Source organism: Vidua chalybeata, chromosome 1 (genome assembly GCF_026979565.1).
Source record: "Vidua chalybeata isolate OUT-0048 chromosome 1, bVidCha1 merged haplotype, whole genome shotgun sequence".
Taxonomy (NCBI): Eukaryota; Metazoa; Chordata; class Aves; order Passeriformes; family Viduidae; genus Vidua; species Vidua chalybeata.
In genome coordinates, this window is record NC_071530.1 from 147,807,292 (window position 1) to 147,832,304 (window position 25,013).

Below are 25,013 nucleotides of genomic sequence, written 5' to 3' on the forward strand. Positions count from 1 at the left end.
TTGCTCATCACCCTCCTATGCTCATAGGTTCTCACACAGGCTGATAGTAATGCTGGTGCTGACTCAAAGCACTGCAGGCAAACCCCATGATCTCCTTTAAGGAGTGAGCTATCATCAAGTCTCTGTGGCTACTTAAAGAAGTGACCCATTAAACAGTAGTACTGAGACCCAAGTGACTGCCTCCAAAAATGTTAAGCAGGTATCTCATTTTATTTGTCGACTCCCTTGAGGGCAAAGAGGCCCTGAAGAGAGACCTTGACAAATGGACTGGGCAATCACCAATTGTATGGTGATTGGTGTGAATCCATAGTGCTGGATTCTACACCTGAGATGGGGCAAACCTGGATGTACAGAGTGGGGAATAAGACTGGAAAGCAGCTGTGGGACAGGACCTGGGAGTCCTGGTTAGTGGAAAGTTGGAGTCAGCAGTGCCAGGAGGGTCAACCCTGTCCTGGGGGCATCAGGCACAGCATCACCAGCCTGGCAAGGGAGAGGATTGTCCCACTCTGCTCTGCACTGGGGTGGCCGCACCTCCAGTGCTGGGAGCAGTTTTGGGTGCCCAATATAAGAAACATACACAGGTATTAGAGAGTGTCCAGAGGAGGGCAACAAGAATAGCCTTATGTGGAGTGACTGAGGACACTTGGTCTGTCCAGCCTGGAGAAGAGGAGACTGAGGAGAGACCTCATTGCAGTTACAGCTTCTTTGTGAGGGGAAGAGGAGGGGAAGATACAGATCTCTTCTCTCTGGTCACCAGTGACAGGATTTCAGGAAACAGCATGAAGCTGAAGTGGGAGAGATTTAGGCTGGATATCAGGAAAAGGTTTTTCATAAAGTGTGGCTTGTTCCTCCTGGAACAAGCTCCCTAGGACAGTGATTACAGCACTAAGCCTGCCAGAGTTCAAGAAGCATTTGAACAATACTGTCAGGAACATGGTGGGATTCTTGGGATGCTTTGTGCAGGGCCGGGATTTGGACTTGATGATCCTGATCAGTACCTTCCAACTCAGGATATTCTGATTCTGTGTTGTCTAGTGAAATGTTCTTCATATAAACAAGCTCAAGCAAGGAAAAGCAGGTTCAGAATACGAGTGTATTAACATCAGGCCCACTATGGAATTTACCTTTCAGCAGTACTTAAATATGTGAAGACGTAATTCCACGTCAAAAAAATCGCAAGATTTCTTCATACATAGGAAAACTAAGCTCCTGGCAGAGAATGGTACACCAGCTACCGTTTTTGGGGGATGCTCTTTTTGAGTACAGACCAAACAGGACAGAAAATAATAAATATTGCAAGAATCTTTACACTCATTTGACTTCCAGGACAACAGAATTTCTCTGACATGTCAAACTGACCACATTAGTAGTGGTTCTGCACACTCAGAGTCATATCAAGCAACCCCTTAGCAGTAAGGAGCAGATATAAATACAGGAGAGCACGTGGCAAGAAAGAACCTGCACTGCATTCAACCTGTCAACTCCAAGAGGTACTGGAAGTTCCTGTACAATGAATAAGGAATATGGGAAAGGATCTGGGCCTTGGGATTCTTATATAAGTAGACAAGTATATGTAAGGTGGGTGAAAGTAGCAAACCTTATTGAACAAAGCTGTCCTGAGCCTCCTGAGACTCAGATTAAATAAAAGAAGTGACTCACCCTTTGACCTGGCAAACCAGGGACTCCAGGCTTGCCTTCCTGACCAGGTTCTCCCTTTAAAAGTGACAAGATTTAGAAAGTTAACAGAATAAGAAAAACTAGTGAACTATATACAATTTCCTAGCTGTTTTGTGCTACCATTACTGCATGGCTACCTAGACAACTCTTACCTGTTATTATGTTGTCCTGTGAGCAGAAGAGAATGAGTAAACAAGATAAAGTGACAATGCCCTGATTAAATACAGAGCACACAGCTATATTTAAATTACATAATTCAAACCAGATTTACCTAAGTAACACCCCTTCACAATGCCATCAATTTTACAAAAGCCAATCAACAGAGAAACACAACAAGCAATTCAAAAGAAATGAAACACAGAATGTTTGCAAATGAGGCAGTGACAGTCTGAACTGAGACATCCTGCAGAGCTGGGTCATAAAATGTAACTAGAATAGGCTACAATTTAAGTCAGCAGTAAGAATGTTTGCATGTACAAACTGTTGTAAAAATTGTGTTGAAATATAAACACACAGACATAATTCTTAGTTTTCATCCAGAAAATATTTCAGCCATGACCTTGTGGCATAACACCATCCCCTTTGACAGCACCTACTCCCTGACCTTCATGACATGACAGCTCACAAGTTATCAGTCCGTGCCTCTCTGAAATGTGCTGAATGCCCATACAGCTCTTCAGGACATTAGAAACAGAAAAATGATCAGGTTCTGTATGACAACAGCCTTAAGGCAAACTCTGCCCATGTCCTGGTTGTCACTTCCCTGTGTTCAGACAGGCCATCCACAGCATGACACCTCCTCTCAGCAATGAAGAAAACTGCAAGCTGTGGGCACTATTTAAATATTTTAGAGCCTGAATAATGTAAAAGATTTTCCTATGCCTCACTCCAGCCTGAGTTTCAGCTTCTGAAATTGCAAGCAGTGAGAGAAACAACTTACTGGAGGTCCAGGTAGTCCAGGTTGGCCTTGTGGTCCTCGTGGCCCAGGCTTTCCCTACAGAAATGTTTGGGGTTTTTTAAAAAAAAAATGTTAAAATATCTTTATGAAAATTGCATAGGTACATTAGACATGTTATCTGTCTTTACAGGACCTATACCACCACTTTCCCCACAAGTCCTGAAGAACCAGTGCAGAGACCAGCTGTTTTTCTCCTTAATCTCTGGCTATTTGAATTATCAGCACTCACTAGGCTGCAGACAGACTGATCCACCTACACTCAACAGGAACTTATCCATATCTGGTTCTCTGTTTTTCAAAGGAAGTGACTCTACTGAAGACACAGGGATATCCTGGATATTCCAGTAAAACACTCGAAGCTGGGGTTTGGTGGTGGAGAACAACAGTTTTTGCATAAGCAGCTTTCACCAGCATTTCCCTCAAGCCTACAGAGCTCTGAAGGGCTTTAAAGTATCATTTACATGATGCATACAATTGTATTAAGTAACAGCTAAATGCAAATTGCAGATCTACCAACAAAAAAATCAAAATTTATATATTTTATACATAGGACTAACAGACTGATACAATGGGCATGCCCCCCCTATTTGAGTGCCCAGGTTCAGAGACAAACTAGGCATAAAACTCAAATACAGTTTAACATTAACATTAATAAATCCCTGTCCTTAGATAATTGCATAGCTGACTCTACAATTCATACTCCTCACTGATGTAAGATTCACATCTGAAAATGACATTGTCCTTTTTCCTTTCTTGGTTATTTTCTCCATTGCTTCCACCTTCCCTTTAAAGTACTACTTTAAAGGAAAATCTAACCTAACAGGCAACAGAATTACATTAAAATATCCTTGCAATGAAATAAGAGATATTGAGTCTCTCTTACTTCCTCTCCTTTTAGGCCTTCAGTATGCACCTGCAATAGAAATGCAGAGTTATAAAGGATGGAAAGAGTAAACACAAGGCAGAAGGTGTCAGAGGTATCATGGGGCCCCACAGGGTATTTTTCTCCCCTTGCTGTTCCTTCAAGTTGCATGATAACTCCTTCAGCTCCTCCGATCCTGATGCAGGCTGGGAGATGCTTTCTATTTAAAGAGCTCAGACTAACACAAGATTTTCTCTCACCTTTCTCTTACTGTTTATACAGCCACCTGATTAGGGTGTCTGTATAAACAGTAAGAACTTAATTAATTATCTAATTATATAAGTTAGTAAATTCCCCAGCTCTTGTTTTATTCTAAATCACAAAGATCTATTGAGTGCAGAAGGAATCACATAACAAGCAGACTGGCTTGGGATATGCCCCATCAGTTAAACTAATTTTCAGATGTTATATACATCTTCAAAATTTCTTGGTAATTGCTGTCCCATCATTAATATCATATTTGAGCAGGACAGCAAAATGTTCTTACCCAAATACGCTGGGTTTTTTTCTTAGTTTTCTTTTTCTAATTCCTTTACTTTCTACCACATTCCAAGTAAGGGAATTGCCTGCTGACTTACCCATGACTACCACAGAGCTTCTCATTCTTGTCTTTAGTTGAACAGTGAACAGTGCTTTTTTTTTTTTTTTTTTTTTTTTTTTTAGTTAAGGAGCTACTTCCTGCTTTGTTACCAGCCCAAAGTGAACTCAGTTCTAGACCTCTCCTCTGCATACTTAGTGGTAAATCTTTCTCCGTTCACTCGGAGATAACCTCTTTATACAAACAATACTAGTCTCTGGACATCCTTACATCCCTGCCAGAGATGTCCCTGGCATCAGTGAAGGCGCTGCTGAAGACAGAGGGATGCACAAAAGATGTTAATCTAGTGCCACAATAAAGATAAACCCCACTCTTCTGTTTTCTGTTTAATTTTTTCATGAGTGCTTTCTTGATTTCAGCACATCAAGTCCTAGTTGTCTCAATATTCCACCAATAAGCTAAGGAAAGATCATTCCCTCTCATCAGAAACTGCCTTTTTCTTCTCCTGCCCCAACTCTTACACTCAATCCATGTCAAAGACACTCAGCTACTCAATACTAAAATTTCATTTGCTTTTATAACTTCACAGGCTCTTTATACCAAAGGCCACTTGGAATCAACTCAACAACTGTCAGAAACCACACGGTCCTGTCACAGTATTGCTCTGTCTGATGCACTTGAGGCAATGCTTTCATTTCACTTTTAAAAACTTCTTTAAAAAAAAAGTATTTAAGAACATCTCTCAGCAAGATCTTCCCAACCTGCATTTCTGCTTTATCTTCTCTTGCAATAATGCCACAAAGTTTGGGAAAGCTAAAAAAATTCTTACTGAAGTGCCAGGCAATCCTGGAAATCCTGGTTCACCCTGCAGGGAAATACAAAAGAAATGAAAAAACATACATAAAACACAACATGGCACAATACACAAGAGTGCAAAGTAAAAACAACATCCTGATCATATTTTGCAACTGTTGTTGTACATTCTTATTTTCAGTACCATCTCATAATTAATAGATCTGGACACACAATCTCAACTTGGTTGCTCTGCAGATGAATACATGCAGAAACTGGTTGTGGTCTGTGTTACTGTGAAGTTTTACATACATTTTAATGACATTCAGGGACTTAAAATGAACGATGCATTGGATGTACAATAGCATTCGATTTGTGCTTCAAAAAGTCTTGTATTTGCTCTGTACACTTACCACACAAACAGCTTGATGCTTAGATCCCTAACAGACCCCCAAGGGGATGGATATCAAGGAGGTTAAAATACTTTTATTTGTTAGTAACCAAAATAACTGCAAAAAAAGTGAGAAATGGTACCATTTTCCCCAAGTCATTTTATAGAGCAATTCTTGCCATATTGGTTGCAGGACACTGGGATGCTACACCCTCTTTCCATGATTTATTGCCATCTAGGCTATCAATTCGTTCCAGTTAATTTTTCTCCAGCAATGTCCACCATTTATTATGCTTTAAGACTGTGCATACAGAAGGTTTATCCTTTACTTTAGGCACAGACTAGTGTTACATTTATCACATAGCTTCCTTCCACACTCTATTTATTCATTACTCATGTAGGTCTCTGAATGACCCAGCATATCTTTCATATTTTTTTCTCTTAAGTTCAATTACTCTTTGTTATTTATTCAGAGCATCATAGAATGGTTTGGGTTGGAAGGGACCTTAAAAGATAGAATCACTGAAACATTAAGGTTGAAAAGACTTCCAAGACCACTGAGCCTAATCTTTGACTGAACACCACCATGGCAAGACCAGAGCACTGAGTGCCACATTCAGCATTCAGTTGTTCACTGAACATTTCCAGAGATGCTGACTCCACCATCTCCCTGGGCAGAACCTTGCAATGCCTGACAAACCTTTCAGTCAACAAATTCTTCCTGCTGTCCAGCATGAATGTTTACTGGCATAGCTTGAGGCCATTTTCTCTTGTCCTGTCACTGGCTGTCTAGGAATAGAGACCAATCCCATCTTGGCTACAACTGCTTGCCAGGGAGCTGTAAAGGGCAGTAAGGTTTCCCTGAGCCTCCTTTTCCCCAGAATACACCCAGCTCCCACAGGACTCACCCTTTAGACCCTTCATCAACTGCACTGCCCGTCTATGGCAACACTCTGGCACCTCAACCCCTTTCTTTCCATGAGGTGCACAGAACTGAATGAAGACTTCTACCCAGTGCCCAGCACAGAGAGACAGTCACCATCCAGGTCCTGCTGGCCGCACTAGTCCTAACACAGAATGCCAGAAGGCCACTGGCCTCCTTGCCCACCTGGGCACGTGGCAGCTCACAGTCAGCCTATGTCAGCCAGCACTGCCAGGGCCTTTCCTGCTGGGCAGCTTTCCAGCCACTCTGCCCCCAGTCTGAGCCACTGCAGGGGCTTGCTGGGACAGGCCTCTTCTTGAACTTCAACCTGCTGGCCTCACACCATCCATCCAGATGTGCACATCCCCCCCACAGACTCTTCCTACCCTCCAGTATATTGACAATTCCACCTAACTTGGTGTCGTCACAAATTTACTACTGAAGGTACCCTTGATACCCTTGTCCACATCAGAAGGACAGACACTGGACAGGACTGGGCCTGTCCACCGCAAGTGACCAAAAACCACCTGGATGTGGCACAATTCATGGCCCACCCTCTGGGCCCAGCCATCCTGACAGTTCTTAACCAAGCAAAGGGGGTCCCTGCCCAAGTCCTGGGCTGACGGCTTTTCCAGGACTGTGCTATGGGACATGGAGTCAAAGGCTCAGCTCAAGTCCAGGGAGGCTCCATGCACAGTTTTTCCCTCGGCCCTGAGCTTGGTTGTTGTGGGTTGGGTTGATTTAGTCAGGGATTTTATTAACGTTAGTTAAGTTGGTTCCTTGTACCCCTATTTTCCCTCACAGTGGTTTGCTCCAAATTGTTTAACACAGGAGCTCTTGTTACTCAGACATGTCAATCTTCTCACCTTACACAGTTTTCTCCTTACATTGTTCTGTCAGTCAGGGGTGCTCACTCCTTGTTGGGGTGTCAGTCTTGTAACCACTCCCTGCTTCTTCATGAAAGTTCTGCATCAATCACCCCACCTTTGCACTTCTATTTGAACCAGAACGCTGTACCCACCTCTGTTATGTTCCCATAGGTTGTTATAATCTATGTCACTCCCCTGTCATCTGTCCCTATAGGGCGAGGCAGGTTTCCACCCCTGTCCACCCACCCCCTACTTAATCTAATGCATTCCTTTGTCCTGTTGCCATTTTGCCTTGCATTGTGCTGAGAGCAGTTCACTCTAACCATGCATGGGGGAATAGAAGTTCTCAGGCCTGCAAGCAAAGTGTCCTCTCATCCCTTCGTTTCCTCTCAGCGTAAAGCTACCGAAGCTGCGTTACCCACGCCGGGGTACTCCACAACCCTGGAGTGCCCGCTCACGTGGCGGCTACGGCCTTACAAAGGCAGCACTAGCCGGAGCTTTTCGACTGCTTGAGGTCGTAGCAGGCAACCACCGCAGTGGGTCACTTGCTCCTCAAAGGACATCACATTGCTCAGGCAGGACCTGCCTTTCCTAAACTCATGCTGGCTGGGCCTGATCCCTCAGTTGTTCTCTCTTGGCGGAGTGATCTTCCTCATGATGATCTGCTCCAGAACCTTGCCGGGCCCCGAGGTCAGGCTGACAGGCCTGCAGTTCCCCTCGACCTCCCTGCAGTCCTTCTTGGACATGCTTGTCACATTGGCACCTCCAGTCATCTGGGACCATGTAACTGGCCAGGACTGATAATAAAGGATGGAGAGCAGCTTGGTGAGCTCTTCTGCCAACTCCCTCAGCACTCTTGGGGGTCTCCCAGCCAATCCCATAGACTTTTCAGTGTCTCAGTGGCTCTGCAGGTCACTAATGACTTCCACCAGGATTACAAGGGGTCTCATCTGCTCCTCATCCCTGTCTGCTGGCTCAGGGGGCTGCTTGTCCTCTGGAGAATTGATCTACTTGTAGAAAATTAAGGCAAAGAAGGCATTCAGTAGCTCAGCCTGTTCCTCATCCTTCATAACCATATTCCCACTGCATATCCAATAAAGAATGGAGATTTTCTTTGGCCCTCCTTTGTTGTTAATCTTTGTAAACAAGAACTTTTTATTGTCTTTTATAGTAGTGGCCAGATGAAGTGCTAACGGAGCTTTTGCCTTCCTGATTCTCTTTCTACATGAGGTGGGGGTCAAGGGGTGGGACACATGATGGGCTGGGTGGGAAAAGCAGTTTGGCCGAGCACAGGGCTTCTTTGGGGATGTGTAGGAGAGGAACACATATGGTAGGAAAAGGGAGAACAGCACATCATTGGGAGAGGAAAAAGCATAGGCAAAGCAGAATGGCAAAGGCCTAACCAACACCTTTGTGACAAGGGGTGTTTCCATGGAAAGCCCCAGGACTCTTGGATAGGGGCATGTCCATGGAAAACAACCAGGCCTCTGAGACAAGGGGTGGCTGTGCCCACCAGGCCTTTGTGACCCACGGCTGCATCATGCCCAGAGGCCATTGTGACACGGGTCCGTGTGGTGACCTGGAGGGCTCTTGCAGGGCCAAACATCTCATGTTGTCACTCCCAGCAGAGCGGTTCTCTGAGGAGGCAGCAGTTCTCTCATGAGGCAGAAGCTCCTCAGGAGGAAGCAGTTCTCCCAGGTGCCCTTGGCCAGTGCTCATCAGAGCACTGGCAAGATGTAAAAGAGACAGGAGGCGAATGCCCACTGCCAGTCCCATGAGGGGCAGCCTCTGCTGTCCAAGCGGCGACAGGTGAGGGATAGGAATGGAGGGAAAGGCTGTAGTGGGACCTGGTGGAGGGCTGGAGGCAGAGACCACGAGCCAGGCCTGGCTCCAGGCTGTGCACTGGGGATGAGCCGGTGCCACAAGGGCCTGGGTGAAGGAATGGCCCAGAGACTGTGAGTGCAGCTGGGAACCCAGCCCAGCCTGGCTGCCGGGATCAGCACCTGCCTCAGGACAAGGGCCATGAAACCATGTGTGGGGACGGAGTGTCCACACAGCTGCCTCCATCAGACACCTCCTCCTGCTTCCCACGGATGACCCACAGGCAGCCACAGGCAGCAGTGCAGGTCACCTGGACAACCATACGCCCCTCCACTGGGACAATGTGCTCCCCAGACCGGTCACCTCAGGGAGCCTCCCAGGACATTACAAACAGGAGGACAGCCTGGAGGAAGGGCAGTCACTGCCCCACAGTGACACAGTCACACGGCCACAAAGATTGTCCGTGTCAGACTTGCCGCCTCTCCACGGCCCTCCATTACCAGTGACACTTGCCTGCCAGCTCAGCCCTCAGCTGCCAAGAGCAGCCTCGGCACGGATCAAGCTGTCCCCTCCGCCAGCAGCCCCAGCAGCCTCTGGGTCTTCTCCCAGAGGCAGAGCGTGGTCTGCGGGTGCCATAGCCAGCAGCTACCAAGACCTAGTGCCGCCTTCTCCATGGGGCACTATGGCTGCTGACAGGGCCCAGAAACACTTTCTCCAGACAGCTCAGCTGAAAGGCTCTGGCGAGGGTCAGCGGCAAGGCAGGGCCATCGCCTGCCACCCCTGCGACGTGCAGGTGGCACGCCGCTCCTCACAGGGACCCAGTCTGCTTGGAACCACCTGGAGGACACTGAGATGGAGGAGCTCACTGAGGTGCAGGAAGAGCACGGTGGCAAAACCTACAGAGTCTCATTTAGAGGCCTTGCCCGGTGCCTTTATGAAGACAGATGCATCACGTCCGTCTGGACCCAGGACTGGTTAAGTCTCTGCCAAGAGGTGAATGCAGAGTCCCAGGGGATGTCCAGTACTCTTGGCTGGACCAAAGATGCCACAGAAGAGCCAGGAAACTCTTCTGAGCGCCTGTCTCCTGCCCAGTTGGCAGAGCAGCAGTCTGTCTCTGACAACTCACAGTGACGGGACACTTCTCCAAAAGAGCCAAAGAGGGAAGAGGAAGAGCTCCCAGAAACAGGATGCAGGAGACAGGGACAGTAATCCTCAGAGCACATCCCTTGCCTTGTTGAAAGACAAAGAGAGAGAGGCAGGAGCTTCTGCCCTGGAAAAGATCCCTGGGATGAGGGGCACCATAAGTTTTTGCCCACATCAGAGCCTGAGGAATGCTCAGATTTCTCAGCTTCTCCCTCATCTGGAAGCCCCTGTGAGGACAGGGAAACTCATCAGCTGCCCAAGCAAACTGCATGTGGCAAGCTGCTGTGCACGGGGCCTGAGAATGCTTCAAAGCATCTTCTGAATATCGAGGCTGGAGCTGGAGAAGTTGGAGGAAGACATCCTCTCCTCCCTGGATGCAGAAAGCCCCTCGGTGCAGCACATCCTTTGCAGCTGGACAAAACTGTGCAGGAGAGACCGAAAACTATGCACAGCTCGTGCCTCCAGACCTGTTTGAAGAGCTGTGGTCTCTCTTCAACAAGGATGCGCCATCCAGGGACACTCAGATAGACCAGCTACTGGCAAAGTGGGAGGAAGAAGAGCTCTCTGACAGAGACACTGCAGGAGAGGGGGACAGTGTGCCAGAGAGTGCCTTGTCCCTTCCACTGCAAGAGGAGGGAGCAGAGCCAGCAGCTTCTCCCCTGGACAGCAATCCCTGCGACGAGGGGCAACAGTGACCCTCTTCCTACGGCACTGCCCGAAGACACAAATGTGTTTGTGGTTTGTGCCACACCTGCTGATACCGCGGACAAGGCTGACAAAGCAGGTGTGGAAGCTGGCTGTGCCCAGGCCGCCCCTGCCCAGGAAAAGCCCTGTGGGGATGAGTCGCCGGCAGGAGCTTGCCCAGTGCCTGCCCAGCCCCTGGCCCGCAGCGTTCCTGCCTGCCCCGCTGGCAGCGCAGCCGTCCCGCAGCCTCCGGCCCCACGGCGATGGCGCTCCATGGCCAAGAGGGCCCGGCGGGCTCTGCGCCGCCTTTTCTCCTGCAGCTGCCTCAGGGGGCAGCCGGAGGAGTGAGCCCGGGGCCAGCACCCAGCACCGGGACAGTCACCAATGATGACTGCTCACCCTTAGGCAACCACTTGCCAAAGGCAGATCCTGTTGCTGGCCCCAGTGTGGCATCCACAAGAAAATAGCATGGAAGCCTGGTCAGGGAGAGCTGGCTGAGGAAGAATGAGAGCGCTGCCTTGTAGAACCAGACAGAAGTCGACTTTAGGCCCGGTCTTCATTGGGGGGGGGAGGGGTTGCATCCCCACTCTGCCCCCAAGGTTGCATTTGGAACTGAGAAACGGTCTGTGGGTCCTCAGCATTGCAGGCAAAGGAAGACATCCTCCTTTCACATGGCAAATAGGAAAACAGGAAATCACCTCCCTCAATACCCACGACAAGGACTGGAGAAAGGTATTAACCCTGTAAGAACGGCAAGGGGCTCTCACCTCCACAAGAACCACAGAGACCCCCAGCGCAGACAAGCGCATGGTGAGGAAGGACCAATGTGACGCTGTTATGAACAAAACTAAAATTTAAACTTTTGGGGAATGTAGTTTCCAATGGTTAAATGTTGTTACAAGGTTAAATGTTGTTAACACAAGTTAAATGTTGTTAATACAAGTTAAATGTTGTTAATACAAGTAACAAATTGTGATTAGTTATATTAAAACCCAGTACTGTTGTGCATGTATAAAGGACGAGTGGAACAGGGGAGGAGACGGGGTGCCAATCTTTGTGAAAGGGCAGAGAAACTTTCAGAAGTATTACGTCATAGAACACAACCACAATTTAAGTCAAGATTGGAAGAGAGACCAACCAATGGGAAGTGAGAATTCCAAAATGATTGGCCAAGACTGCACCAACTTATAAGCCAATCAGCAACGGAGAAATAGACCTATCACAGTGTGGATCCTGAGTGCCCCAATCAGGAGACCAGAGAGAGACTTTAAAAGTCCTGGGGTGTGTGACACCCGGGTCTTTCCTCAGAGCTGGTTTCCTTGGAAGTCCCTCTAGGTTACAGTTACTAAGTTGTTGAAACAGTCTCTGGACTAGCCGGAGGCTTTTGCTTCCAGTTGTTCATTTTGTAATAAACAGGCTTACTTTTTTTTAATTAACCTGCCTCCTTTCTGTTATTTTAAAGTTTACTTTCTAAGCCTGTCCACAACAATGCCACTGGAACCAAGTGTCTTGGACTGTCTTCTGCTTCATCTCCCTCCCAACTCCTCTGCCCCAACTTCCCTTCTCACCCTCCTCTTCTCTATTCCTTTCTATCTCTCTTCCTCCCATTTTTTGTTAAATAAAATCCCTATTGTTGAGTTTGGTAGATGGTCTCATTGGCACCTTAATTCGGGCAGAGGCATCTCTCAGTCCCATCCCAACAGGGCCACACATCTGCACACATCTGCACACAGCACGAGGTGCGGCGTCCCCAGTGCCCTGCACAGAGACACAATCACCATCCTGGTCCTGCTGGCCACACGAGTGCTGACACAGAATGCCAGGAGACTACTGGCCTTCTTGCCCACCTGGGCACTTGCCAGCTCCCATTTGGCCACTGTCAGCTGGTACCCCAGGGCCTTTCCCACTGGGGTACTTTGCAGGCAACATTCCAGCCACTCTGCCCCAGCCTGGGGCACTGCAGGGCTTTGTTTTGGCCAAAGTTTATAACCCAGAACTTTGCCTTGATGAACCTGATACCATTGGCCTTAGCCCATCAATCTAAAATATCTGGTTCCAGCCCTGTGTCTCAAGTAGACATGACACCCACTAGATCAGGCTGCCCAGGGCCTTCTGTTCCAAAAAGAGCTCATGTTATGCGAGAAGTAATGAAGAGATACACACCAGCCACTCTGAAAATATCAGACCAAGGAGACAAATATCTTCTGGAAGCACTCGTTGCAGCTGGTTCAGAAATATGGATGAAGTGTTATGAACTCAAGACTGATCACTACTGCAGGAAGAAAATAGTGGGAATTGCTTCCAATCTCTGCATTCTTGGATAAGGGTCACTGACTTAATCCAGAGGAGAAAAAGAGAAAGAAATCCAGAACTGGCCATGGCTTTCCACTCCTGCTGAAGAGCTGGGTCGGAAATACCAAAACCACAACATCATCTCTAACAGACAGGGAAACATAAGGCTGCCCTGAATACTCTAACAACTCTGAAAAATAACAAGGTCAAAATTATGGCTGAGAGAAGTGAATAATTATTTTGCAGGTAGGAGGCATTTTGTTGTCACTTTCTGAGTCAATTCTACATCTCCTGGGTCAGAAAAAACAGCTTCTACACAAACATATTGACATTTCTACTCACATTTCTTAGATGAGGAATATTACCTGACCCAAACTAAACTCTATTTCCTTCTATTCTCACTATCAGCACTAAACTAAGAGCAGAGGAGCCATAAACAGATACATTTTAACACTCACACCCATTTCAAACTGAAGCCATGTCAGAAAAGTGAAACATTTAAATATATATAAATTTTGTTATATACAAACGAGATAAATATTAGTACAACTGCCCTAAAATTTCCAGCACTGAGGGCCCAAGGAAGAATTAACAGATGTGTTTCTAAATCCACTCTGTGCCTCCCATCCCAACTTACCTTGTCTCCTTTGGTCCCACTAGGACCAGGAGGGCCAGGACTGCCAGGAGGGCCCTATAAAGAGGCAAAATTGAGAGAAAATTATTTGTTTCTAAAGCGCAGGAGAAAGATAAGGCTGCAGGTATTGGCAGCACAGTGACATCCTGTTGCATTGGGAATGAACTAATAGAACACATGAAGCTGCTTCGACTCTCCTGCACAGAGAGGAAAGAGAATAACAATGGAGATGCCACAGCAACCACAATAACCCCAATCCAATTTCAGCTGATTCAGAAAAATTGCAGTTCAGTGAGTATATCAGTGTCACACACAAAACTTTGTTTAAAATTCAGGCATGAAGATTTACCCTCTTCTAGACACGAAGAAATGCTTCAGAAAACCCAACTTCTGTAACAGGTTTTCACTTGGAGAAATCGTTCCTTTGAAGTACTAAACAAAAAGGATCCATTTTGACATCCCTCTGCAATTTCCTACTTCATCTGCATTTGCTGCAAGTATAAACCAGTTCTTTATCCATCTGTAACACTGGAAAACATTTCCATCTTGCAAGGATAGTGATAAACACTAACTAGACACACACTTCTTGGTACAAGGTAAGCTGTGGCTGAGGAACAGAGCAGAATGCAGATGCTGCACCCTGGAGGTATCGGGCTTAAAGGTGGCAGTGATGAGCTGTGTGGCTTTTGGCAAATCACTTCTGTCCTCTGCTTCTTATTCTGTCCTTTGCTATTTAGACCAGAAGGTCCTTGGAAGAAAAGGATGCTTCTCATTAGGTATCATTCCCTGGGTAATGAAAACAGTCTTGTGGAATTTACTGATAGCGGTTTTAGACAAAGCAGTGTGTGTCCGATCAGCAGAAATGTACTGATCTTCTAGGCCATTTTCTGTTTTCTTTTTGTTTTAAAAATGTAAATAGATCCAAGTCTTTTTTTATTGAAAACAAACCCAATATATTAGATGCAGTTCTCTTTCTTTCCTGTTGTGAGCTTAAACAACTGATTTTTTCTGAGTGCTTTCTTATGTATTTAATGAAAATTAAGACAAACATGTAGACTATCACATTTAAAGGACTGGCGTTTCCTGTGAGTGTAAGTTGTACTCTAGCTTAACTCTAAAAGCAAACAAACAAACAAAAAAAAATTGTGTCAAACATCCTCAGAATAGGGACATGATTGGATCTGTAATGATTCAGCAACCACCCAGGATAAGTCTCAGTTTTAGGGTCAGCTTGCACTCTTTCCAAAGAAACACTTCCAGTTATTGAGTATTTGCAACATACCTGTTTCCCCTCCACACCTGGCTTTCCAGGGAATCCATCCAGGCCTCTGTCTCCCTGGAAAAAGAAGAGAAAAAAACACTACAATTTAAATCTGTGCTGTTTAGGACACTGCCCTGAAGGTGATGTCCATATTATCTGCTCCAAGAGTAATGAATGGGATAAATTCCAGCCAGATCCATAGAAAAAATAGCCGAAGTTCCTGCATCTGTACCATGAAAAGTTGCATGCAACCAGAAGCAGCTGTGTGCTAGCTTTCCATGTTGGCATCCTTCCTCTGCCTGCTGAGGTGGGTTCGTGTAAACTGGACAATGTGCTCCAAGAGAATGTCAGCCCAGAACAGCTCTTACAAAATAATGAAGCAATCCAGCAATAGGTCAGTTTTTCCCAGTAAAAAAAAATCTTTCACTTTTCACCTTTTCTTTCTGTAACCTGAGGGAACAATTAATTCATTCCTATATGTCTCCAGAGCTGGACAGTCCACAAAGTCCATATACAATGGATTTCACCACTTTATTACTTGAAGATTTGCATTTTTCCCCTGTACCTAAACCTGATTTTTTTATTCTGCAGTTCCAGACTAGTAAGTCTTTCCCTGACCCCCCACAGAGAGAAGTGTTTCCTTCATCTTTGCAATGACCTGTTATGTATTCGAAGGTTTACAAAACTGTCCTTCCAAATTTCTCTAGACTAAACAATGATAATATTTTCAACTTTTCTTCATGGGCATGTTTGTCAGTTCTCTGATCATTTTTATTGCTCCCTTTTGTGCAGTGTCCAATTTTTGCATATCTTCCTTGTAGCTAGGTGTATGAATCTCAATACACCTGAGGCTAACTCTGAGCAGGAATATATTTTCATGTTTCATAGACTATTTTTCTGCTTAAATCCCAGGATAATGTTTACTTTACACCAAACTCCCTTCCATAAGACAGCTCCTTGATCAGTTGCTCCCAATCCATAACTGCAATTTGTTGTCCTATGATTATGAAACATCCTGCAGCTGCCCCTTCTCAATGTCATCTTCTGCTTTGGGGGATTGTGTTTACAGGATAATTTTGAATTCTGACCCTGATCTCTACTGTTCTTCCATATTCAAGCTCAATATATTTCCTATTTTATAATCGAGGTTCTTGATAGAGATAACTGAGTCAATGACATACTTCTGCTGAACTTCACTCTTCTCCTAGTGATTATAGCCTTTGACCATTCAATCTCTTTAGTTTAAAAACTCCTAGGAACAGGGATTGTACTCTCTAAAGTCCTTAAACCTCTGAAAAATGAAACACAGATTTTGTTTGGATCCTTTACACAGAGCTGAATATAAACTATCAAACACACACACAGTGCCAATGTTAACATCAATGTGCATGTAAAAACAAATTCTACAAGTACAAGCAGTGACAGAAAACTAATAGTTTTATGCTATTTTTTAGTTTTTTTATGTATCTTAAGCCCTGTTAGATCACTGTTATTACCTGCAAACCCACACTCACAGCATTGGATTTAATTGGCTTTTTTTTTTTTAAACTACATTGATTTGTCAAGTCAGAAATGGATTTGCTAATCACTATTTGTTTTTCCTCCTTAAAAAGTCAAGCAATCTTCTAACATAAATGTTAATTCAAATTATGTATTCAAGGAATGAAATCAGAGAGACCCATATCCTCCAGAAACCAGCTGAAAACCAGTGTCAGACACCCAGATCAACTTGCTTTGGAGGTACAGTTTCCACATTAATGCTTTTCTTTGCACTGCCTGAACTACAAATATCCTGAATTTAAGACTTTCAGCAAGTAACAGCTTGGTATATTGCTGACAAAATGTGCAGTGTGTTCCCAGGAGAATTTTTAGCATCAATACAGCAGCAATGAGTACTTCACACACGCTGGTTTAGGTGCCAAAACAGAAAAGTGTCAATGTTCTTACTGCCACCAGTGGGGGCTGGGAAAGGCAAATGTATTATTTATACAAGCAAATACAAAAAAAGCTATTTGAAAACACTCCCAGCAATTGTGTTTTTTGCTGTTTCTTCAGAAAAACCTGTCATTATAAATACTTTTTATTATTTTTCCATTCTTTAAATAAGGATACTCAGTGAAAGGTACTTTTCTTCCAACAGAGAGAGCAAACACATTAAAGTTTCATTCTCAAATTTTCACTTTAAGATTCCATTTCTTTCTCCTGTGTTCTATTGTTTTTTCTTCTTTTAAACAGTAGAACAAAATGGTGAAGATTCACAAGCAACTAGGGGAAATGACAATTCTGCCAAAACTTCAGTGCTGCTCTCTGACCTCTACCATTTAGAAAATTTAATGATTTGTTGCAAAAATGATTACTCAGGAGTCTGTAGGGCCCTGGAAAGGCTGAAGGAGAAAAAAAAAACACCGCAGAGGCATCTGGCAGCAGCAGACCAGTCCTGCTGCCTTCTTACACAATCCCTTCTCAATAAAACAGAGTTTTACAGGATGGACACAGGATTATGCAGCAAAAGCAATGCCCTTTGTCACACTGAACTGCTGGACATGTCTAAATTAGAATGCCAAGTATCACATACAGATATGGCTCCTGTTAGCAGGGCAATGCATCATAATTATCTCTGGAGTCTGTCCTGGCGTCTGTGATGGGCTCATTGGATGCAAAAGGGCATGGGATATCCCTCATATGGTGCAGTGCTTTTCCTAAAGTGCAGGTGTAACCTGTACTACTGGATTTGGGAACCTCACTATAAAACCTCAACATTTATCTGCAAGGTACCAGGATATGTGAATAATGCAGAAAGATGGATGGGATACATAGGGGTTTTTTTGTAATAAGGGGGAAGGCTTGATAAAACAATACTCAGTGCATGAACTAGTGCTCCCATCTGATATTATAACCCCTTTTCTCTTCAGGCACAAAGAAGCACAGGTTGCGTAGGTGTCAGTATTGAGGTTACAGACTGAAAAGCAGACAAGAAAATATTTGGCCCACTGAATTTACGCCCACTATTTTCACAGTAGTACTGACTGGTAAAAGTTAAAGCACTGGCAGTGGGTGCACTGAGACCATCATTAAAACCTGGAAAAAAATCGAAGCACAATTGTTGTAGCAGAGATTTGGCTGCTTCGGGGAAAAAAAAAAAAAAAAAAAAAAAAAGGATGGGGGAGCACCTCTAATTGTGCAGATCCTTCTAATGAAAAAAACCCTAATTCATTTCTTCCCCACTTTAATCTTCCTCTACTTAGTCAGTGGCCTGCCCACACACAGCTCCAGCTTCCTCTCCCATCACAGTGATGTCAGAAAGATGGATTTTCTTCCAGAAGCCAAATATCCCAGCAGATTAGACAATGTTGCCTCTGGAAAAGCAGCAGAGGCACTGGCTAGGCACAGGACACCTATCCAGTTTTGCAGAGAGCTGAAGGAAAAGCATGACAAAGGTAAAGTACAATCCAGCCATTTGCTCTAGCTGCAATAACGAGGATACGTAATACAAAATATGATCATGGCTACTTTATCATAAACAGCAGAAAGGATGTTGGTAAAGAGAAACACAATAGCTCACACTAAGCGTCTACTGATAATTTTTCCCAGTAGGCAAAAGTTTGGTGATAATTGCTGGGTTTCCTCTCCAGAAGAAGATGGAGACTGAGAAATGGAAACAGAGCTATGCCAGCAAGATGATGACTTGCTCCTTTACACAAACACAGTCAGAGCTGCCAGACCCTCCCTGAGATAAACCTGTGTCAGGACTGGCTCGAGTCATAAGCAAGACAGAACATTTCTGGGGGGCCCTGAGCACTGTCAAGTATATCTACAGCAGAAGTGGGTGAACATCTGAGGTCTCTCTGAACACACTGAGCAAACTGAAATAACTAAGCCTTTGTGCCTGCCTAGCACTCCTTTTAAATGCCCATTCCAGGTATAATAAGCATTTGGTCTTTTGCTAGAGTCACAAACATCGTTCAAATCCCAGAGTGACCTGCACTCCGTGAAACAGCTCTTCACAGTCAGGAGAGAACAAGGAACTGGGAAGCAGCTCCATTTGGTTGAAGCCTTTGACATAGTACAAATTACCTGGTACTTACTACTAGTGAGTTTATGGGGATGGGAGAAGAAAGAAACATAGGAAGTTGGATGATGTGAAAAACTGGAATGAGATGGGAAAATGCTGGATGCAGGCATAGTCAGTGGCAGTCAGTGACCATTCTCAAACTCTCAGGTTGTGCACACAATGTGGATCTCGCCCCATTCTGATCTCCACACTGGGAACCTCCACTCCTCTCCTCCTCACTCTCCTCCATCCCTGGCTACATACACACAAGAAGTCCCTAAATGTGTGCTTAGTAGACAGCACAGATCCCAAAAGCCCTCCTGCACACCCATGGGAGGTGGAGAGCACTTGGAAATGCAGCACAGTGAGGAAACTCCATCCTTCTCCAGAGCTGCTGGCCTGGTGGTCCACTTCACCTAATGGACAAAGGAAAAGCCCATCTTTTCCTACCATGCAGAAGGAATACCTTGTCTCCTCGTGTTCCCTTTTCTCCTCTTTCTCCTTGTAGACCCTAAAAATAAAAATAAATAAAGATTATAAAGCTAAATCCAAGTAGAGGCATAGTTACCTCCTCTAATTAGTCACCAAATCAGCGTGCACATCTGCACAATCAATTCAAGTGAACCTCAAGGACATTTTCTGTGTTGCCAGTCCTCAAAGTTGGCTGCAGGCATGATCTAAGCAGACTCACAGAGCAGGGACCGCTTGTGAGCCCAAGAACATCTGTAATATTATATTGCCTGCAGACACACGACCCTCCTGCCAACAGCAGAGTGAAGGGACAGGGAACACACCACAGCTGCAGATGGTCTGGAAAACAACCAATGCTCTGCATTTTTCAAGTTTCTTGTAAACAATGAGAACTTTGGTAAAGGACAATACTGATGAGAAAACCTATCGCATAAACAAGCAAGAATTCCCGTTCTTGGTGGGTTTGGATGTGGTAGCCAGACAGACAGCAGGTAGCTTTGAGAACTGGCAAAGGTTAGATGCACTCTGTCCTGGGGGCCCAGCACATTTTTGAGCTGTGAATACAATGCCAGAGTTCCTCAGGACTGCATAATTCATCTCCTCCCAGCTACACCAGGAACATTTCTGGAGCTCGGTTTGATGTGGCACTAGCACAGGCAATCGATTCAATGGGCACAAAAGGATTTCATCTTTCCTTGGCTCAGCAAATACCTTGTATTTTTATCTTTATTGTGAAACTGAGCAATCAACTAATAGCTATAGAGAGATAAATATGCTCAGACAGTAGTGACCTGTCTAAAACTGCCAAAGCTTACAGTGCTTCTTGCTGTAATAATTTAAACTTCAGTTTACTTTACACTACTAAGTGGAGTCTTACCTCCAAGCTAATGAGGGCTCCATGTCTGGGTATATTTGGCCCTCAGGTGGATTTACATAATCATCTAAATGGGCAGGGCTATTTTATACTAGAGCAGGTTGTTCAGAGTCCAGTCCAAGCTGGCCTTGAATGTTTCCAAGAATGGGGCATTCACCATTTTGCCAGACAACCTGTTCCAGTGTCACCATCCTCACAGTAAAAACTTGCTGCCTTATATCCAATCTAAATGTCACCCCTTTTACTTTGAAACCATTATCCCTTGTCCTATCACAACAGGTCTTATTAAAAAGTTTAGCATCTTTTAAATACTGAAAGGCCACGTATGGTCTCCTCAGCCTTCTCCAGACTGAGCAACCTCAACTCTCAGCCTTATCTCACAGGAGAGGTGCTACAGCCTTCCTATCACTTCCATGGCCCTGTTCTGGACCTGCTCTCAGAGGCCCATGAATCATTCCTGTGCTGGGACCCCAGTGATGGATGCAGCACTGCAGGTAGGGTCTCACCAGAGCAGAGCAGAGGAGCAGAACCATTTCCCTCACCTGCTGCCCATGGTGCTTTTGGACTCTGAGTGCACACTGTCAGCTCATGTCCAGCTTTTCATCCACCAGCACCCCAAGTACTTCTTGTCAGGGAGCCCACAATCCTTTCATCCCCCAGCCTGTGGGAGATGACCCCCATCTGGGTCAGCAAATCTCAGAAAATCCAGTCAGCCTTTCCAACACCAGCTTAAAGGCTGCTCACCAAGCTAGGACTATAAGACAGAGGTGCTAAGTGGCTAGAATCTAATTTATTTTGGTCTTGCTGTCTGTTCATTCAATGCAGATTTGTCCCCTAAGCCTAAAGGCTATTCCCTGAGAGCTTTGAAAATATGATTGGAAACTTGCTGAGAGGTGGTATTTTTTCTTGGTGTTCTGATGAAGTTTTCAAGCATCATAGAAATAGTGCATCATCACAGACCAAAGCAATTGCATTACAGTAGGAGCATCACAAAATCACTAGCTGTTATCTCAGTAATCAAGTAATTTCTGCTGACACCTCTCTAGTGGCTAAATGAGAATGTTCTCATTTAAAGAAGACACAAGAAACTCAGTGAAGTCAAGACAATTTCACCAATTGGACGTAATGCAGATAAGTGGTCAGACAGACTATAGACTGCTTAATAATAAAAAAAATATATCTGGGCAGAACACACTGAAAAAGTAAAGAAAGTTTCTAGAGCATTAGAAATTGAACAAGAGCCGTGACTTACCGGTGCACCTACGTAGCCTTTAATGCCTGGGGGACCCTGTTTTCCCTCAGATCCCTGGCAAGGAATTGAGACACAGTAAACCACCAGAAACTCTTTCACATAAAAGACCAAGCATAGAATTAGTTAGTTAGAAATGCATGTTGCTCTTCCAGGCTCACACTGAGGCTTCTTGACTCTCTCAGTGCTAATGCAGGAGTCATGTCTTACTTTCCAACTACTTACCCAAACTGACACTCCAATATTTTCCTCTGTCCCCTCAGACATTAGCAAGTTTTATCCTTCTGCTTTCATACTTAACCTACAAAGGCAAACTGTCCCATACAGGTTTCTCTGCAGGGTTTTTCAGAAGGTTTGGCAATGTAAGCTGTTGCACACAACACCTGTTTGGGCTCCTGAACACTGTTAATGGAACAAAGCAAAAGTATACATTGCTGCAAAGTGACCACAGTCTTCAAAATGTTATATGTTTTGAAGAGTAAATGTGGCAAGCACATTTCTCAGGATTTTTTATTGAGGTGCACAGAGAGAAATGAAAGAGAAAACAATTTCTATTTCTGCTCCTTGTTTTTCTCTTGTGGAATGTGTTTGGAGAATTGTTTACCCAGAGTGAGCGCTTGGTTGGACCATGGTGGATTGTTTGGGCCTGAGAGCCAATCGGATCCACCTGTGTCTGGACTCTGGAGAACAGGGTCAGGAGTTGTGAGTTAGTGAGATATGATAGTCAGAGAAAGTAGCATGTAGTATTTAGTATCCTCTTTTATATAGCATATTAATGTCTTATAACATAATTATAATAAAGAAATCATTCAGCCTTCTGAAATAGAGTTAGACATCATTATTCTTCCCATTGGGTTCGCCGACATCTACAACAAGTAAATGCAAAGAAATAGATCAGAACTAAATTTTCCAATGTTTATTTTTACTGATAAGAAAAAATGCAAGAGGATCAGGTACATTTCATCAGTCTTTCAGGTGATTGTGCACTGACTCACCCTGGAGAAGGTACACCCTAGTGGAGAGTACTCACAGTGTGCTTTTATGTGTCTTACAATGCCTGAAAATTATCTGGATCCCCAGCTGAACAGGCTCAGCCCTCAGAACTGTCCCATGGAGACAGCCTGGGCCTGGCAAGTTGACCTAGAGAACTAGTTTGGCATCGTATATCACCTATTTGACTGATTATTTTCTTACTTACATCACTTCCACTTCCCACCACTCTCATCTGTCTAACTCCTGTCTAACACTAATTGGGTGGCTGTAATGGATAAGGCTTCAAAACAGATAGAGATATTATTACTAAATAATTTTAATATATGTACTAGATTTTGTATTAATAGAAGTTTCATATTGAAAAGATAATAAAATTAGAAATGCAAGATGTGTTTGCAATTAATTAGTAGTAGAACTAAGATTTTTTTTTTTTCCCCAGTGCAGGTTAACGAGAGTAGGATTCAAGCACAAGCAAAGATGGCTCCAGGATCAGACATGTGAGAACCCTTGCAAGGTGAGGAAGCCTTGCAAGTCCTCTAATAGCAGGCATGCACCTAAATCTCTCCTTCAGCCTACAGAAAAATACTACTACCAAAGTCTAGGCAAAACCCCAAGAGAAACAGAGTCCTGCTCCAAGTCATCCAAATTGCAGAAGTCTAATTCAGTCCTGTTACATAAAATGTGGTTGTAACACTCAGCAGAAGTTATAGAGAAACTGGGTTTTTCTGGATGAAATGTGCTGAACCCATTCAAGGCCTGTGCTGAGATAATGTCTGGTAAAGCAGAGAAGCGTGAGACCTTCGACAGCTCGAGCAAGCAAGAAGGAAATTTGTCAAAATGAAACTCTTACCTAATGCTTTTTATTTCAAAGGATTGATTTTTTTTACCCTCTCCCTCTGCTTTTTCTATTAAGTGCAGATAACTGTCAGTTCAGATGGGAATGCTATAGCTATGTCTGTGCCACAGCAATGACAACCACAAAAAAACCTCTTTATCATTTTATTAGAGATACAGGGGGGAAAAACGAAGGAAAAGGTTAAATATTTGCTGCAGGATATTGCAGGCTAAAGGGTCTGATCTCAAAAATCCAAACTTTATTTTGCTGATATAACATGGTACAATGAACAATCTGAGATATGGCCCTTTTTCTCTGGACCCACTTATTCCATTTAAATTAACCTGTAAGGTCCCACATATTTATGTGGGAGTTTTCCCCACTGACCAGTGAATATTTCTTGCCATCTCAAACTACCATGACTGAAGCTGCAATACCTCAGCACAAGGCTGACTTTGCTAACTCTTCGTGTCCAGCTTGTAGCCAGCAAGATCACACATCCTTCTTCGGAAACAAAGAAGTTTACCCTCCAAGTTTGATAAAAAAAAAAACCCTACTCTTCCTACTTTATGCTGAAGACACTGAGCTAGGAACAATCTCCCCCAGAGACATCACTGAGAGGCAAAACCAGTAAAACCAGAGATGACATACCGAGGCCATTTCATTCCTGTAACCTATACATGAACCCTAATGGGCTCATCAACCATTTCTGCAACTCTTTGGACTGAAATTGCATTACCAGAAGTCTGGAGGACTCTTATCTGTGCTACTGGAAGCTTCACGCAATTAATGAAGTCTGTACAAAGTACAAGCCAACTTCTTAAAAGAAAGTGCTGGCAATTCCCACTGAAGCAAAAGGCTCCTCAGCCAAGGAGATAAACAAGGGGCTGAATTTCCTGAGGCACAGGTATCATTGCTGAGCTCACACTGGGCTTGCCTAGCTCAATGCTAATGAAGATGGATTGAGACAGGAAGGATCACAACCCAACCAACCAGACAAACTGCAACATTGCTCTCCATGGAGCCTGGAGTAGAGCCCAGAGCTGCTATATTGATGCTGATGACAAAAATAAGTGATCTGACAAAAAAACTCTAAATAATCATTACACCAGTAATTGGAGATGTGACCTCTCTAATTGCCAACTCCACCCATTCTTATACACCTTGTTCCACATTGCCAAGCTGCTCAGGCTTTACAGGGAGGAGTAATGTGGATTCCTATTTTAGATTTTAAAGCCCTGTCAGCAAGTCAGGGTTATTTCTCAAAATAGCTCAGGCCAGAATCCAGCTCAAGGACACTGCACACAGCCAATGCTCCACTGAGGCAAATGAAAGGCACTGTGAAAACACACAATAATTTTATATTTAGGCACTGTGAGGGGCTGGGGTTGGCCAAGCTCATGTCTTCCCTGGGAGCACCTGGCACTGTCCAGTCAAATGTCCTTAGGTCCAGCCCCACCAGCACCTGTTCTGCCCAGCCCATAGATCTGAGCTCCTTCTATTCTGCATTGCCTCATTAATTGGCTGAACTGCATGTTCTTGAAGAACCTGGTGGGAAATCTGGAGCAGGATCAAGTGCACCTTGAGGAAGATGTTGGTGCCTCAGTTTAGCTTGGTTTGTGAAAGCTTTGCAGAG

The 25,013-nt window shown here is 44.5% G+C and overlaps 1 protein-coding gene across 1 annotated transcript in view; it reads right to left on the reverse strand.

Annotated features, from left to right (window-relative positions):
- The window catches only part of COL22A1 (collagen type XXII alpha 1 chain), a 198,468-nt gene that overhangs the window by 86,252 nt on the left and 87,203 nt on the right, over positions 1–25,013 (reverse strand). Inside the window, exons 13-20 of the mRNA XM_053944725.1 lie at positions 21,553–21,606; positions 19,422–19,466; positions 14,926–14,979; positions 13,647–13,700; positions 4,925–4,960; positions 3,519–3,548; positions 2,618–2,671; positions 1,660–1,713 (exon numbers count right to left, since the gene is read on the reverse strand). Of these exons, the coding sequence (XP_053800700.1) occupies positions 1,660–1,713; positions 2,618–2,671; positions 3,519–3,548; positions 4,925–4,960; positions 13,647–13,700; positions 14,926–14,979; positions 19,422–19,466; positions 21,553–21,606 (381 nt within the window). The remainder of the gene's footprint in view (positions 1–1,659; positions 1,714–2,617; positions 2,672–3,518; positions 3,549–4,924; positions 4,961–13,646; positions 13,701–14,925; positions 14,980–19,421; positions 19,467–21,552; positions 21,607–25,013) is intronic.